The sequence below is a fragment of the Melampsora larici-populina genome, assembly GCF_000204055.1.
Source record: "Melampsora larici-populina 98AG31 unplaced genomic scaffold MELLAscaffold_42, whole genome shotgun sequence".
Classification (NCBI taxonomy): Eukaryota; Fungi; Basidiomycota; class Pucciniomycetes; order Pucciniales; family Melampsoraceae; genus Melampsora; species Melampsora laricis-populina.
Genome location: NW_006768806.1, coordinates 211,676 through 226,399, shown reverse-complemented (window position 1 = coordinate 226,399; position 14,724 = coordinate 211,676). Strand labels below are relative to the sequence as shown.

The following is a 14,724-nucleotide window of genomic DNA, read 5'->3' as shown; positions in this document are numbered from 1 at the left end:
GAAACCCAAGAATTATGATCAAGAGGTGCCGCAACTTCTGTTGTGTGAGCCTGTGGGGGCTTGACTAGGGAGTTTTGCAATTCCCGTTATCTCCTTGTCATATTGATAAAAGTCCTTTTGACCAAAGAAACTTCTGGTTCTACTAGTACTTATCCTACACACAATCATGTGTATACATTCTCATTTCATCCTTTTGTTTGCAGACTGATGTGAGTTTGAGGTTTGGAAAAAATGTTGTGATGCTTGAGAAAGCTGACCAACCTGTCAAAATCTTGCACCAGGCAGGCTGAGATGTTGCAAAAGAGGCTGATCTTCTGTAGTTCTTTCCTGATTACAATGAAGAGATTTGGAGGAACCACAGGCAGGGATGCAGGAGTGAGTATGAGTTTACTCAGTAAAGTGAGTATTATTGAGTATACTGAGTATTTTTGCCTATTTTTGGCCCTGTAAACCCGTACAAAGTGAGTATCAGTTGAGTATATACTCATACTTGGTACTCATTCCTGCATCCCTGACCACAGGTGTAGGATGAGCAAACCAACAAACTTTTTCTTTGGTTGGGACAATATGGCCTGAGCTATATGGGCCTTTTTGCCAAACTCTGGTCACCTCATGAGATTTTTTACAACTTGAACTTGCATCCACAACAATGATGAGAACTGTGCACCTTGCCATCTACAACCTTTCACTCTTGATTTCTCAATATCATTTTTTTTTGAAAATTGGACTATCAAGTTTCCTATGTATCTACAGAATCACTTGAGGTTTTGGGACACATGAGCAGGATGCTATGAGGGGATCAAGGCATACGATTCCCATTATGTGGAGGCAAGTTTAACTTATGATGAGACCAGTCTATGGCAAAAGAGTCCAGCAGATCTATTCTCAGGCCATATATCAGGCCCTATTTTCCACTTTGCAAGTAAGTCCCTTCTTTCAGCTGCACACTGCCACACAGTACTCTTCAAAACAGAACTTTCTCTTCCATCTTTTTCTCTTTATTAAAAATGTTTGTTATGTTTTACTTACAAGATTGTTATTGTTAAAGAAATCAAAAATATAAGTTTTCTCCTAAAAGAAAGAGAGATCCTACCTATTCACTACATGGTAGTTAAGTAGGGAGGGATATGTATTGTTGAATTTGGTGGAGTCAAGTACCATCAAGTTTTTGTGGTGGAGTAGTATGTGCAATAGAACTTTTTTGCTTTCAGTGATGGGATTTCTTATCCTTTGATTATGTTTTCAATTAGCTTATTGCCACACTTTCTTTTCCTGAGGCCAAAAGGACCCCATCAGCTTACATTGTGTGTGTATCACAGCACTTGAAATTCCAACAATGCTCTGTTTGAGCTGAAGGAAAAAAATTTGTCTTTATCTAAAAAAGAGATCTTCAATAGCAACAAAGCTTGGTAAAAAATTGGTTTATGACATGGTTGAAGAAGAAGAAGCTTCATAATGAGGGCCAAAAAGATTTCAGTACAAGTAGAAGTCCACCACCAAAAGGTGATTGAGCTTGCCACCACCAAATTCATCATTACATCTTGATCCCTTTGCTTTCCAACGCTTGCTCAAGAGCAGATGGGACTCAGTTAAGGTACACATGATATAGCCCTTGGTATGAAACTGTTTGGTCTGTACCAGACTCACAATCATCTTGAGACAGATAGAGTGTAGATTTAGATATCAGATATCAATTTCCAGCTCCCTGTCAGTGACAAAGATTTTAAGTGAGACGGTCAGGATAATTTGATGATGACTTGCATGGGCCTTGCTTTGATCTAGACCCCCAAGATGAAGAAGAACATACAAACATATATATCTTTTCCAAATTTTCGGAATTAGTTGTGGGCGACTCTGCTCATTTCTGATTTGTAGGTTCTTATTCCTAAATCCTTGTGATTTGTACACCATCCTCCAGTGTGTGGTACACATTTTTGGCCATTTCCTCACCAAAATCTTACCTAAAATGCCTTCTCTCCATTGTTTGAGGCCTTTGGGGCCAGAGATCCGTCTTTGATCCGTTGGAAAGTAATCAAGGATCAGGCCGCCTCAGACAAGTGTGACTGGGAACAAGCAGCCGGCCTGTTATATAAAAAGACGCCGTTGAACCTGGGTGGACACGACAGGGAGTAGAAATCAGAGTTCTTCCACAGACTTGTAAATTCAATGTTGACTTACTGATGATGACATGGTTTTTGAAAGCGGTGACCCATTCGATAGAACTTTGAAGACGGGCGCCAACGTCTGGCTCGGACTCCCCATGATCACGAAAGCCATGATGATGTGATGAATCCACCCAAAAGTATTCTATCAAATCGAGATCCAGTAGAACATGGGCATCTCGCCCTAACGAAGGTCCAGACGTTACAAGTATTGCCCTCGAAAAGACTCTCGTAAGCATTTGCTTAGGCTGTAATGAGCATGATAAATGATGCCGATAGCGTGCAAGATAAAATAATATTCGAACAGTTGGCACATAAGTAAAAAGGGTGAGGAATTCAATTTCTCAGTGAAATGTTTTTGAGACAACCAGCATTTATTACGAGTGATACATGCCACAAAATATACAGAACGCGAGGTTCCCTCCACTGCCCAATACGCCTTCCTGGCATGAGGGGCATGCAAGGTATGATGATTGGCAGCAATCAGCTCTGGCAAGTTGTTTTCACCTACGGTCCTGTGCTATAGGAGTTCTCCTCGACTGCCGGGCTGAGTAAACTTAGGGACTTTGATAAGTTTGCTAGCTGGGTGGGTGAATGGATCATACGACTTTCCCAGCCGAAAAGGCAGGAACCCAACAAGCTGCTCGACTTGAGGTGCTCAGCCTTCCCTAGATACACTGGAAAGCGCAAAAAGTGAGACGCAATAAAAAGAAAATGAAAGGATTGGTCAGGATTGGTTCACTTCGTGTTGTCCTTACAGATAGGTACCCCGGATGCTGTCTTCCTTCAAGCAACGGTAAACGCAGCCAACAAATGCCGCGCGCGTTTGAGCGCTCACACACCGTTGGGCCGAGTGTCCTGGCAAAGTTTGGGGGTTTGGTTGAGCTAGGTTAGGTCAAGCCTGATGATACCGGTGTCTCGACCACCTACCGATTATGCCTTACAGGTGTGCATCACGCCGCCCACGCCCCGTAACGTCGAAACACACCCCTACTCAACACCCAATCGTCAAAGTAAGCACCGTTTTGCTCTGTCTATCTATTCCTTTCGAATGAACCCCTCGTCAAGCGCAAGCCCGTCTATCGAACAATCTACGACCTCACAATCAATGACCTGGCCGCAATTTCTGTTTCGGATGCACTTATCATGGCATTTACTTCAAATTTTGACATCACTGCAAGACACGATCAATGATTTTCCGACCGACCTCACGCTTCCAAATTGATTATGTGCCTTGATGTGAGACAATGATGGTCCAAGCGCTGACTTGTCTGCATCTTTCACCCTTCACGCTTTCCTCTGACGATCAAGTAGCTCCCTTGTATCTGCGATGGCAAAATCAAAGAACCACACCAAGTTTGTACCTCCACCACCCGTTTCGGGCTGCACGCCGTTCCCTGTCTAGAATCTACAAGATCTCCGGAATGACGACCAGGGACTGATGCTTCTTCATCTTCCAGTCACAACCAGAACAAGAAGGCTCACAAGAATGGGATCAAGAGACCCGCCACTGGCCGGTATCCTTCTCTCAAAGGGGTGTGTGCCCGTGTCCACCTCCACAAGATCCGTATTCGCTAACTAGATTTGACTGACTGGCTTTGAAATATTCCTTGTGATGGTTAGGTTGACTCAAAGTTCCGAAGGTTAGCCTTTCTCGAAGGCGCGATGCTGCTACGCCCGACTAACCTAATGAATTTTGCTATCATCACAGGAACCAGAAATTCGCCAAAGCAGGCACCTTGAAAGCCACACGAGCTGCCAAGGCATCATGAGTTGGCCCCATTATATCATCTTCACTACTGGCTCAGATGTAGGCTTCGATAATATGAATATGCTCGACCTTTATGCTCTAGAATCCAATCTGATAGGCAGATTGTATCCAATTACACCAGGTTACCTCACTGCCCGTGCCCCATATCGCCCCGGTTACCCGGAACGCCACCGTATGAGCGTATTCTGACCGGCTTGAATGTATTAACCCAAGTCATGATCTGGTACTCTGCCATTTTTGGCATGAAGTCAATGATGCGCTCCTCGCTCACTCTCGGATAAGACTTTGAAATTATCATGTGATGATGGCAAACCAGTTCCGCCGCATTTCGTCCATTCTGCATATGTCAGGCATCTCTGTCTTGATTTTTTCCGAACCCTGCATACATCACGCACCCCTTGAGGTTTGAGTATCAATCCCAAAACATTCCACCTAATTGATGACAGTCATGTGTGATTGAAGTTGTGTAGCTGAGATAACTCGTGTTTCAAATGGAGCTGAGGAAAGAGAGCATGCCGTGTCAAACTTAACTAAGTCCCAATGCTGGACCTAACCACCAACTCCAGCGAGGGACTTACTCCTAAAGTCGATTTTTTGGCGTGAGTTCTGTCGGGGCTTTTCACCAAAAACTGGTGGCCTTATAAAACTTTTTTTTGTGATTTAAACTTGCAGCCATTCTGATATTGCTTGTCGCTCCGGTTTGAAAAAGAAAAAGTGAAACCTAAGTTTTTACCTGTTTTTACTCAATAAAACTTCAAACTTGGCTGTAATTCAAGGCAATACAGCCAAATTCCAGGTTTTAGCCGGTTAAAACTTAGGTTTCAAGCTCACAAACTTTTTCTTTTTCAAACAGGTGCGACAAGCAATATCGGAATGGCTGTGCCTTCACACTGCGGGAATTATTAAGTTCAAACCCCGGTTGAGCAGAATTGTGGTGTCCGAGTCCGCAACTTGTCTCAATTGTGGATCTAGTTCACATTACAGCTGTTCCAACAAAGATTGATTTTTTTGGAAATCCCGCCAATGTGCAAAACCCGGGTTTTGTCTCTCACTTGATTTTGTCTCTCCGCTAATTGGAAGAATACAGGAAATAATAAACCTGTAACCAAGTTTTGTCTTTGGTTTTAGCCGCTGCGGAGACAACTTTCTCCAAAGAAAAGTTGTCAACCTTTCTTGGAACGGCTGTATGTTCACAATATGTTCACAAGTTTCCCTCGGGTTTTTCTGATAACCCTTTGTTGTGAGACATACAAAGGCCCCTTTCAGACCGACAAGTGTCTTTCATAGTACATTCCCTGTCCTCGCTATTTACGCTTGCCATAGACATGCCTTCAAGAATGTTTGGCAAATCCAGATTTGATGACTGTGGCATCCTTAAATCCAATGGAGTCAGGATGGCAAGGGAGCCTGACCCGTCCTTGGCCTGTCAGCCCACGTGATTACAGCTCGAGGGCAACTTGTGAACGTATTTTGAACGTAATGTGAACTAGATCTGTGATTGAGACAAGTTGCAGACTCGGACACCACAATTCTGCTCAATCGGGTTTTGAACTCAATAATTCCCACGGTGTCACATTCATTATGAAGATTGTGCGCCTGAACTCCCTCTACAACCCCGTACGCTTGGTTTCTTGTTATCTCAATTGTTTCTGTAGATAAATATGAAAGTTGTATAGGGCCCAAAGGCAAAATTTACAGTAATTTGGACTGCTCCGTCTCTGAAATTTGAAATTTGGTGTGGCATCAAAATACCAACTTTTCTAGATATTGTTGGAGCCACTCAAAGTATTAAGAAGCCTGGAGTTGGAGAATGTAGACAGATTCAAGGCGCATATCATTTATAATGAATGTGAAGGCAAGCTAAAATCACAAAAAAAAGTTTCATAAGGCCATTAGTTTTTGGTGGAAAGCCCCAACAGAACTCACGCCAAAAAATTGACTTTAGGTGTAAGTCCCTTGCTGGAGTTGGTGGTTAGGTCCAGCGTTGGGACTTAGTTAAGTTTGATGCCGTGTAGTAATTATGTGAGATCTGATAACACTTACATGTCACTTGCTACTTGCAATGAAATTGAAAATAAGCTCAAATTATAACATCAGAGCTCCAAAATCTGGTACTCTGGGTTATTGCACCTGACTTTTGATTCTTAAAGAGTGGATCTCTGAAGCTGTGGATCTAACCACCAGCTCCAACCATAATCACCACTGGGGTCTACAAGATCCTCAGGCCACTTGCGTGAACAGACTGACCTGGTCATGGTGGGTGAAACAAGCCCTGCATCAAAGAATTGGAGCCTGTGCAAAGTGCGGAAGTTTTTGAGCGGATGTGGAACAGGCAGAACTCATACAAAGTTATACACACAGCTCTTGTCAGGATGAGGGCGCAAAAGAAGAACACGCCAGGTGCACCCAAAAATTTTGAAAATAAGGTGGGCGTGCCCAAAAGCCTCCACGCCCCATAGTGAGAAAGTGGGGCTTTCCTTGTGTCTATGTTGTTTCAAAATCCATTTCATGAAGTTTCCTCCTTGTCTTTCACTCAATTATCACAATGCCAATTGTGTGAACAATACCCTTTGGGAATCAACTTCAAAATTATTTGGTTCCAATTTTGCTTGTCTCTCAACTTCTATGGCTTCAAGTAAAACTCAATCTTCAAAAATTCTATCTCCCACCTCATCAGCAACTGCAGTGGCTCAAAGTTTAGATAAAATGCAATTTTTGGACTTTTTTCCATTTTTTCCATTTTTATTCTTGTTTTGAACTGTGGGGGCCGCGCCTAATGCACCAGTGGTGCCTAGATGTGCCTGTTTTCACAAAAAAATGCCAGTGTGCACTCTTTTTTCAAGGCTGTGCCCCCATCCTGAAGCTCTTGAAGAGCACCAGTTGATTTGGGAAGCCGTCTTCTTTTGGACATGTTTCATCATACATCCTCATTTTACGTGTATTGGCTGAAAGAGAGAACACTGGACATGGTAATAGTAAAAATGGAACCAGGACCAAAAAACAAGGAGCAGAACATCCTAACAATGTTGTTGAAAACATCCATTTTGATTTTTGACACCCATGATGCCCAAATCATGACATCACTCACTCAAGACATGGTCAAGTTCTTAGGTGTTGCATTCAATGTGGTAGTCTGTTCTGAAAGTTCTATCCTGCTCACTACACCTCAAAGTCCTATACAATCATGGGATACAATTAGAAACCCCAAGATCCTCTGAGTTTCCCAACTTGCACTTTTTTGCTGTAGTTGGGAAACTGGGAAACCGGGCAACCCAAATACTACAGCCAAGTACAAGTTGGGAAACTCAGACAAGTTCCAGGTTTCTACTTTGTATCTCACAAATATCTAGCTGTGAGTGTCCCACACACAATACATCACTATTTGGAGGTTTTTGGAAGGCCTTGTTTAACATCTTGAAATATTGCCACATCAATGCTCAACAGCAGATAAATTCAAATTGTATAATGAAAAAACTCAGTGATGGCTGCCTACCCTTCCAGATAGTCCATCAATCAATTTATCCACCTGTTGAACACTAACCCAAGTGTGCAAAGAAAAGTTCTATGCAAGTGAGTTTGTTGTTTGGGTACCTATACTTAATTAGATGTTTCATATTGAGATTTCAAACATAAGGCTTGCTGTCTGTTTTTGAGTTGGTTTGTGACACTTGAGAGGAAGACAGAGACAAAGAGAATCAATCATGTATACTAACCTTCCAGTTCATATTTCCTGGATAAGGAACATTAGGAACAACATAATGTATTTGACTAGCAGAGTCACTTGGACAATTGGGACAGGCCAGTCCAGAAAGACGGCCAATGATGGGATATAGAATGGGATGAACACATTTCCAGCATCTGGGGCCAATGTAAACTTTTACAGGGTTTGAAGTATGAATCTGTCCCAAAATTGATAACAGCTTGCTATAATGAGTTGTGCTAGTATATTGTTGGGATTTTTTGAGGAGTGCATTTCAACGTTTTGCTTGATGGTCTTGTACGTGTTGGGAAACAACTACAACCTCATTTGTCATGGTTTCAAGAGTCATATCTGCTTTTTGATTGTCAGGCAAATGTGCTTACTCCAGGGGTTTCAGGGGCACCCTGTATGCACCCTGTATTTTCCATGGAGTCTGCAAATTCTGTGATTCACAGATGACAAGGGTAGGCTTGATGATCCCCCCCTGCATGATCCTATATTGGCAAATACTGGGAATACAGCTTGGTTTTCCTGTTACAATCCATGAGAATTCAATTTAGTCAGAGTAGATCAAAGCTCATGAAAGGTAACTATATAATTACTGCCCACCAATTTAGCAGTCTTTGTTCTGGCAAATTTATGCTGACCTGCCAAGTGAGATTCAAGCTCTCCGCCTTGGGCTATTTGCACAGGATTTACTATCAGTAAATCCATTGAAGTCATTTTTTTCTCCAACAGTAGGGATCACTGGAGTATTGGATGGTGATGGTGCAGGTTGTTGTTGTTGCTTGGCAGTTCCAATGAAGAAGCAAATTATTTGTTGATGATGTCTTTGCATTATATTTTTCATCCAAATGAAACTCGTGAAAAAAAGCAAGTCAATATGAAGGGTGCAAAGCCTTTGCAGGTATACAAGCCTTGCATTACTGAGCCCATCTAGATCAAGGTGTAATTAATTTAACATAACACCAATTATGTCTTTGAGAGGTCTCATTTTTGTTTTGGTGTGAGAGGGCTATTTTCAATCAATTATATTTGACAAGAACCATAGCTCCAGTGGGAAAGTCCCCCTACATGTGTTTGAATCCAATGACATGTAACTGTCACAAGTTACAGTCAATATTGAAAAAATATTGAAAAGAAAAAAGAAAAGAAGAGGACACGCCTCTAATATATTGTTGAGGGCCTCAATCACTTCTTATTCACACTGCCAGCATTGAACAGGTTCCTTGGTGAGAATATGACCTGGGCTGGAACACAATTGAGAGTATAATGGGTCATCAAATCTTCTTGCACTGTACATCTGAGCCACAAAGCATATGCTACATATGTGCAAAGTGGGGAGTAGATCCTTAGCTATCAGCTACACACAGGTCCACTCAGTTATCTGCTCATTTAGATAAGCTAATCACATGCAATACATTCTGTAACTTTGTTCAGATGAGACACACATTTTGAAACATTGGCTACATATATCACAATGGCTACTTGGGAAATATTCATGGAGCTGTTTAACAGTAGCACAAGGGGAATTTGGTCCCTAGCACCCATATTCTCATCTGGGAACCTCTTTAATGCTGTCAGTGTCATTAGTAATAGGATGAATGAGTGTCCCCTTGAAAAATTGTGTTTTCTTGCAATCAGCCAACAGATTCTTGTTGAATACCTGTCAAAGCAAATGATCACAGGTAATGTGATTAAATCTGTATATAAAGCAAACAGAAAAGGTATAAATATAAAATTGCCTCTTGTGTAGCACACATGCAAGTACACAAGGTGTGAAGCGCATTTCAGCAAATTCTGTACCCAGCAATATGGGTTTAGAGGTCCAATCCAACTTGATTGCCTACTATTTAGAGCCCTTGGAACAGTATCCGGCGCCCCCTCTTGGGTCGGACACCAGGCTACAAACAAATCAGGCGCCTGTTTTTAAAAAAGGGGCTCCTCAAAGGGGCTCCTCAAGGGGCTCCCACACGTCGTTTATTTCATGTCCCCAATTTATCCTTCACACTTGCTTGTTCACACAGATTTCCTCTCTTTACACACCTGTAAACATAAAACTTTGCCTTTAATTGATCACAATTGTCATCACCAACCAAACCTCATGAGATTATTTCACAATCATCGAATCTAAGCTCATCATGTTGACAGCAAATTTCTTGACAATTTCCACCAAGACATTAATCTGGTCATTACATCTGATTACATTTGGGACTAGACCATTACTTAGCAATTTGATCATTAAACCGACCAATACTATACTATCTACTTCCTGAAAGGTGAAACTAATTTTAAATCATCAAGAGGAAAAAATCAAACTGACTACAAATTGTTTTGTATCAACATATGTAGTATCATCTTTGTTTTACAAAAACAATCAAGATATAATGATGTGAAGAACATCTAGGATACCAAAGATTATGTAAAAGTTGATCATCTTGACACCTCATTGAGAGCAAACTTGATTGTATGACACAATCAAGTTTGCAATTTGTATCTTTGTTCTTTTGGATTTTCTTACCATTGTTTCCCGACTTACAGATTCTTTGTACTACAAAATCAATAAACTTCTTTCAAAACCAACCGTAATCCACAAGTACATAATTTAATTGAGTCATGATCAAACAATTTACCAGCTTGATCAAATCCATCACCAATTCCTTGAACAAGATCTCATGAATCATACCTATTATGTGGTTCCTAAATGAGCTTCTTCAGGACAAGCAAAAGCAAGTGTGTAGGAGGTTAAGTTTGAGTTTGAGGACATGAGAGTGAGTGTGATAAGTCGAGTTGTGATTGCTATAGTGAACAAGTGTGATTGTGGTTTGTTGTGTTGCTTGATGTTGCTATTGTTTCACTTTTGCGGTTGTAGTCAATGGTTCAATAACCTGACAATTTGGATTTATCAATGAATTTTCTTGAAGGAATCCGTGAGTGAAATAAACAAGTTTTTCAACGTGAAGCTTCAAGCAGGCAAAGTCAGATAGTTCCTTGACTTGCCGACTAGTTAGTAGTTGTAGCCATGGAATGCGAGTGATTGAAACTGAAAATCACCCTTTGTTAGAATCAACGCCGGGCCACTGCGCTGCAAAAAAGGCGCAACGCACCACAATGCACCGCACCGGGTTTAGCCTGCAACGCACCACACCGCACCAGGTCACTACAATGCCCGGTACGTTGGGGGTTCAAGACCCATAACCCATGGGGTTGTGTTGCAAATGCAGCGGTGCACCGCGCAGCGCAACCCTGCAGCAGCCCGGGCCGGGGGTTTACTAGGGTAAAGGGTTTGATATTGTTGGTAACCAATGTATCAGATTACCAACTCATCGACTTTGACTCATCTGGACCAATGCGGCTTGGACCAACCTGCAAGATGAAACCACCTCAATCAGCTAGCCCAGAAGGTCAAGAAATATCACCAAAAGCAGGCCATCCGTTGTGTAATTCCATGGCTCGTATTGGATGGTCGGAACCATGGATTCTCCCTCAAATCAACTCTTTTATCAGTTATCAATCTCAACACCGTTTTCATCAGGACACTCCAGTTCAAGTTCCTCCATCACTCGCCCCAGTTTACTTGTTTCTCCACTTAGTTTCTATTTTCACTGTCTTTTTTGACATATTTCTCCATCTACTCTATACTTTTTTCTTCTCCACATCATTCAGTATGGCTAGTAGCCCAGTCGATGATCCAAATCCTCCTCCGTCTGACTCTCACTCCCAGACCAATATATCTTTGACTCAAATTGTCCCTTCAACCCCTCTTTGACGTTCCATTTGTCCACCAACACCTCATAAAGACTTATCTACCATGATTCAACCTTCCTCTGATAGCCGCATTTCAATTGCTCTTCCATCGTCCAAATCTACATCGCGCAAGAAGGCAGGTGGGAGCAAGGAAACCCAAAGCTCAGTTAACAAATCGACTTCCAACGGCTCCCAAACCAAGAAACAAAAGGAACGCCCGACAAGAGCATCAGCAGTGAGTGACTTTGGAATTTCATATCTGAATCTTACTCATCGCTTTGTGAGTACCACTTGCTAACCAAAGACAACTTTCTCAAATAGCCAAATGAAGAAGATGTTCCTTTGGAGGGCGAGATGAACCAAGATTCCGATGACGGTTTAACCGATCAGCAAAAAACTAAGCGAGCTAAGGTTTTAGAAGAACAATCCGAAGAGGAAATGGAGTACGATGAGGTTCAAGATTACTTTGCAGAACCTACCTATAAGCAGGGTGGTGTAAGTTCCTTTTGTAATATTAAATCAATATTATTGCAATTTATTAACATTAATAATGAATCACCAGGATCGAACACTCAAACCCCTTTCATATGAGTGCCTATGGTGTGGTACTGTGGCTTGAGCCTCAGTCGATTCCTATTCCAACCTTAAGTCACACTGAGACGGTTACGTCGGCAAGAAAGGTCGAACTTGACCTGTATGTAAAGCCCGCCAAAAGGCCATCGACGCCGGAGGCAACCTGCCACCAACAGCCTTTGAAAAGCATAAGAAGACTGCCGATGAGAAGAACCAGCACTCTATGACCGAGTTTTTTGACATGAAGGAAACCAAAAAATTCGACAACACCACACTCAATCAAATTCTAACAGTTTGGATTCTTACTGGAGCGCTCCCTTGGAGCAGAATTGAAGATCACTACTTATGACTTGCCTTCCGCTACATCCGGCGCGACATCAAGGTCTTTGGGCGAACATGGGTCGCGAGAGAGGCAGCTGGGATGTATATGTCATTTCAAGACACTGGGTTGAAAGAAATAGTTGTAAGTTTTGATGTACAATGACATCAAGTTAATAACATTAGTTCCTTTACTAACAATGAACTCTTATTTTACGTAGGGCAACCAGGGCCAATGTACCCTCATCCACGACGGTTGGACAACCGCAAACAACATTCATGCGTTCTTAGGGGTTTTGGTTGCATACTGTTAAAGTTTTCATATCACTTCTGTAATAATTTACATATCACATAACTGACATTCAAGTTTGGACTTAATATTTCAATCTCATTTAATCATTTACATATGTATCATTTGTCTATGTTTAGGTTTCAATCTGTTTGTTATCATTAATGTTAACCTATGTACCGTTTCAGAAGTTTCATGTTAAACCTCAAAGAGCAGCGATCTGAGTGTCCCTTCTTCATCCAAGATCTTCTTCTTACATCTTGGGTGAAAGGTGAGTTTAACTCATATTGTGGGAATTGATATAGTCATAAGGTTCTGCTTCTGAACCATATCTTCCCTGCTCTGACAGGTATGTATTGAATTATGTTTCTCATCTTTAATCTTGTTCATTTCTTTATTCAATTGTGATGGAATAAAAACTGATCCAAGATCTTCTTCTTACATCTTGGGTGAAAGGTGAGTTTAACTCATATCGTGGGAATTGATATAGTCATAAGGTTCTGCTTCTGAACCATATCTTCCCTTCTCTGACAGGTATGTATTGAATTATGTTTCTCATCTTTAATCTTGTTCATTTCTTTATTCAATTGTGATGGAATAAAAACTGATCCAAGATCTTCTTCTTACATCTTGGGTGAAAGGTGAGTTTAACTCATATCGTGGGAATTGATATAGTCATAAGGTTCTGCTTCTGAACCATATCTTCCCTGCTCTGACAGGTGAGTTTAACTCATATCGTGGGAATTGATATAGTCATAAGGTTCTGCTTCTGAACCATATCTTCCCTGCTCTGACAGAATTGTAACACATACATCGATCAAAAATGGACATATCAAGTTCGGCACCTCACTCTAAAACTCGTAGCCTGGCATCATAACGGAAAATGGCTTGCTCAGCCGCTGGTTCATTTCATGAAGAAGCACAAGCTTCATTACAAGATAGGTTTTTTTCACTTCTTCTCTCATCTTCTCTCCAATCAATTTATCTAAAAAATTGAGCCTAATCAAATCGTCTTCACTACTATCACATGTTAGGCCGGGTCACAGACTCTGGATCAAATAACAAAACCATGAGCAAGGAGATGCACACTCAATTCCAAATTGCCAAAGACAAAATCACACCCTCTCCCGGTCAATCTTACACCTGGGATCCAAAAACTGACTATCATCGCTGTTTCCTGCATAAGATTTCATCCACGTCAAAGGTGGACTGGCCGAACTAGGAAGCTCCACACCCTCACGAGACCAACAGCGCGAATCACTTCTAGGAGTTTTTCCAATATCTGAGAAGATGCCAGTCATTGCAGAAGAGGAGGAAGACAAAAACCAAGAGAAGACGATTGTCATCGAAGCCGAAGACGATGATGATGAAGTCATACCAGAAGAAGAAGACAAAACCAATCATGATTCAGAGGTTGAAGATCTGGTAGCCTGTGCTCCAGACTATGATGAAGATGTGGAGGATCAAATGGACAATGATGATCCCATTAAGTCGACTGAAGCCTCCAATCTTGATGTTTTCAAAAATAGTGCTTCCAGGAAGCATGCGAACGAGCTTAATATTCTGATTGGTAAGGTAATCACATCCTCTCCCTCCCCTATCTCACATTCTGCAGTTCCATGGTTACTTTTCTGACTATGTCTTTTGGTTACTTTAGGCCAATTTTGTTTCACGCAGAGTTGCTTGATCTGAGGCATGGAGAAGACATTTTGCTCAAAAAGCAAAAAGTCTAAACTTGAAGTTGTTACCGCTGATACCAGGATATAATGCGACTCAATGGAACGCCGAATTCGACTCACTCAATTGTTTAGTGCAGGCACGCAAGGTCAGTTGGTGAACAGCATCCACCTGACCTATCATTACTTATCCAACTGTGCATTTGTATTATAGGTTGTCAACAAACTTCTTGCCAAGGACCTCGAACGAGTTAGAAGCAAGAAAAAAAGAGCTAGGTCTTCTAAAAAACCCGCGGATATTTCCATGAGATTTACTTTACTCCCAATGACTGGGACTCGCTTGAGGAATTTACTAGCAACTTGAAGTAAGTAGTCTAACTTTCATTTTAACCTTGTCATGTGTTCTAAAACAGTTGTTTTAACAGCCGCTCCTTGATCTGACCAAGCGTATGGAGGGCAATGGACCGACAGGATCCATGGTAATCCCA

At 41.6% G+C, this 14,724-nt stretch overlaps 1 protein-coding gene across 1 annotated transcript; it reads left to right on the top strand.

Annotated features, from left to right (window-relative positions):
* Positions 1 to 3,492: 3,492 nt before the first annotated feature.
* On the top strand, positions 3,493 to 3,934 carry MELLADRAFT_38616 (uncharacterized protein; the record flags this gene model as incomplete). Its single annotated transcript, XM_007414357.1, has 4 exons — positions 3,493 to 3,518; positions 3,623 to 3,698; positions 3,786 to 3,805; positions 3,874 to 3,934. The coding sequence occupies 4 exons, from the start codon at positions 3,493 to 3,495 to the stop codon at positions 3,932 to 3,934; spliced, it is 183 nt and encodes a 60-aa protein (XP_007414419.1).
* Positions 3,935 to 14,724: the final 10,790 nt, after the last annotated feature.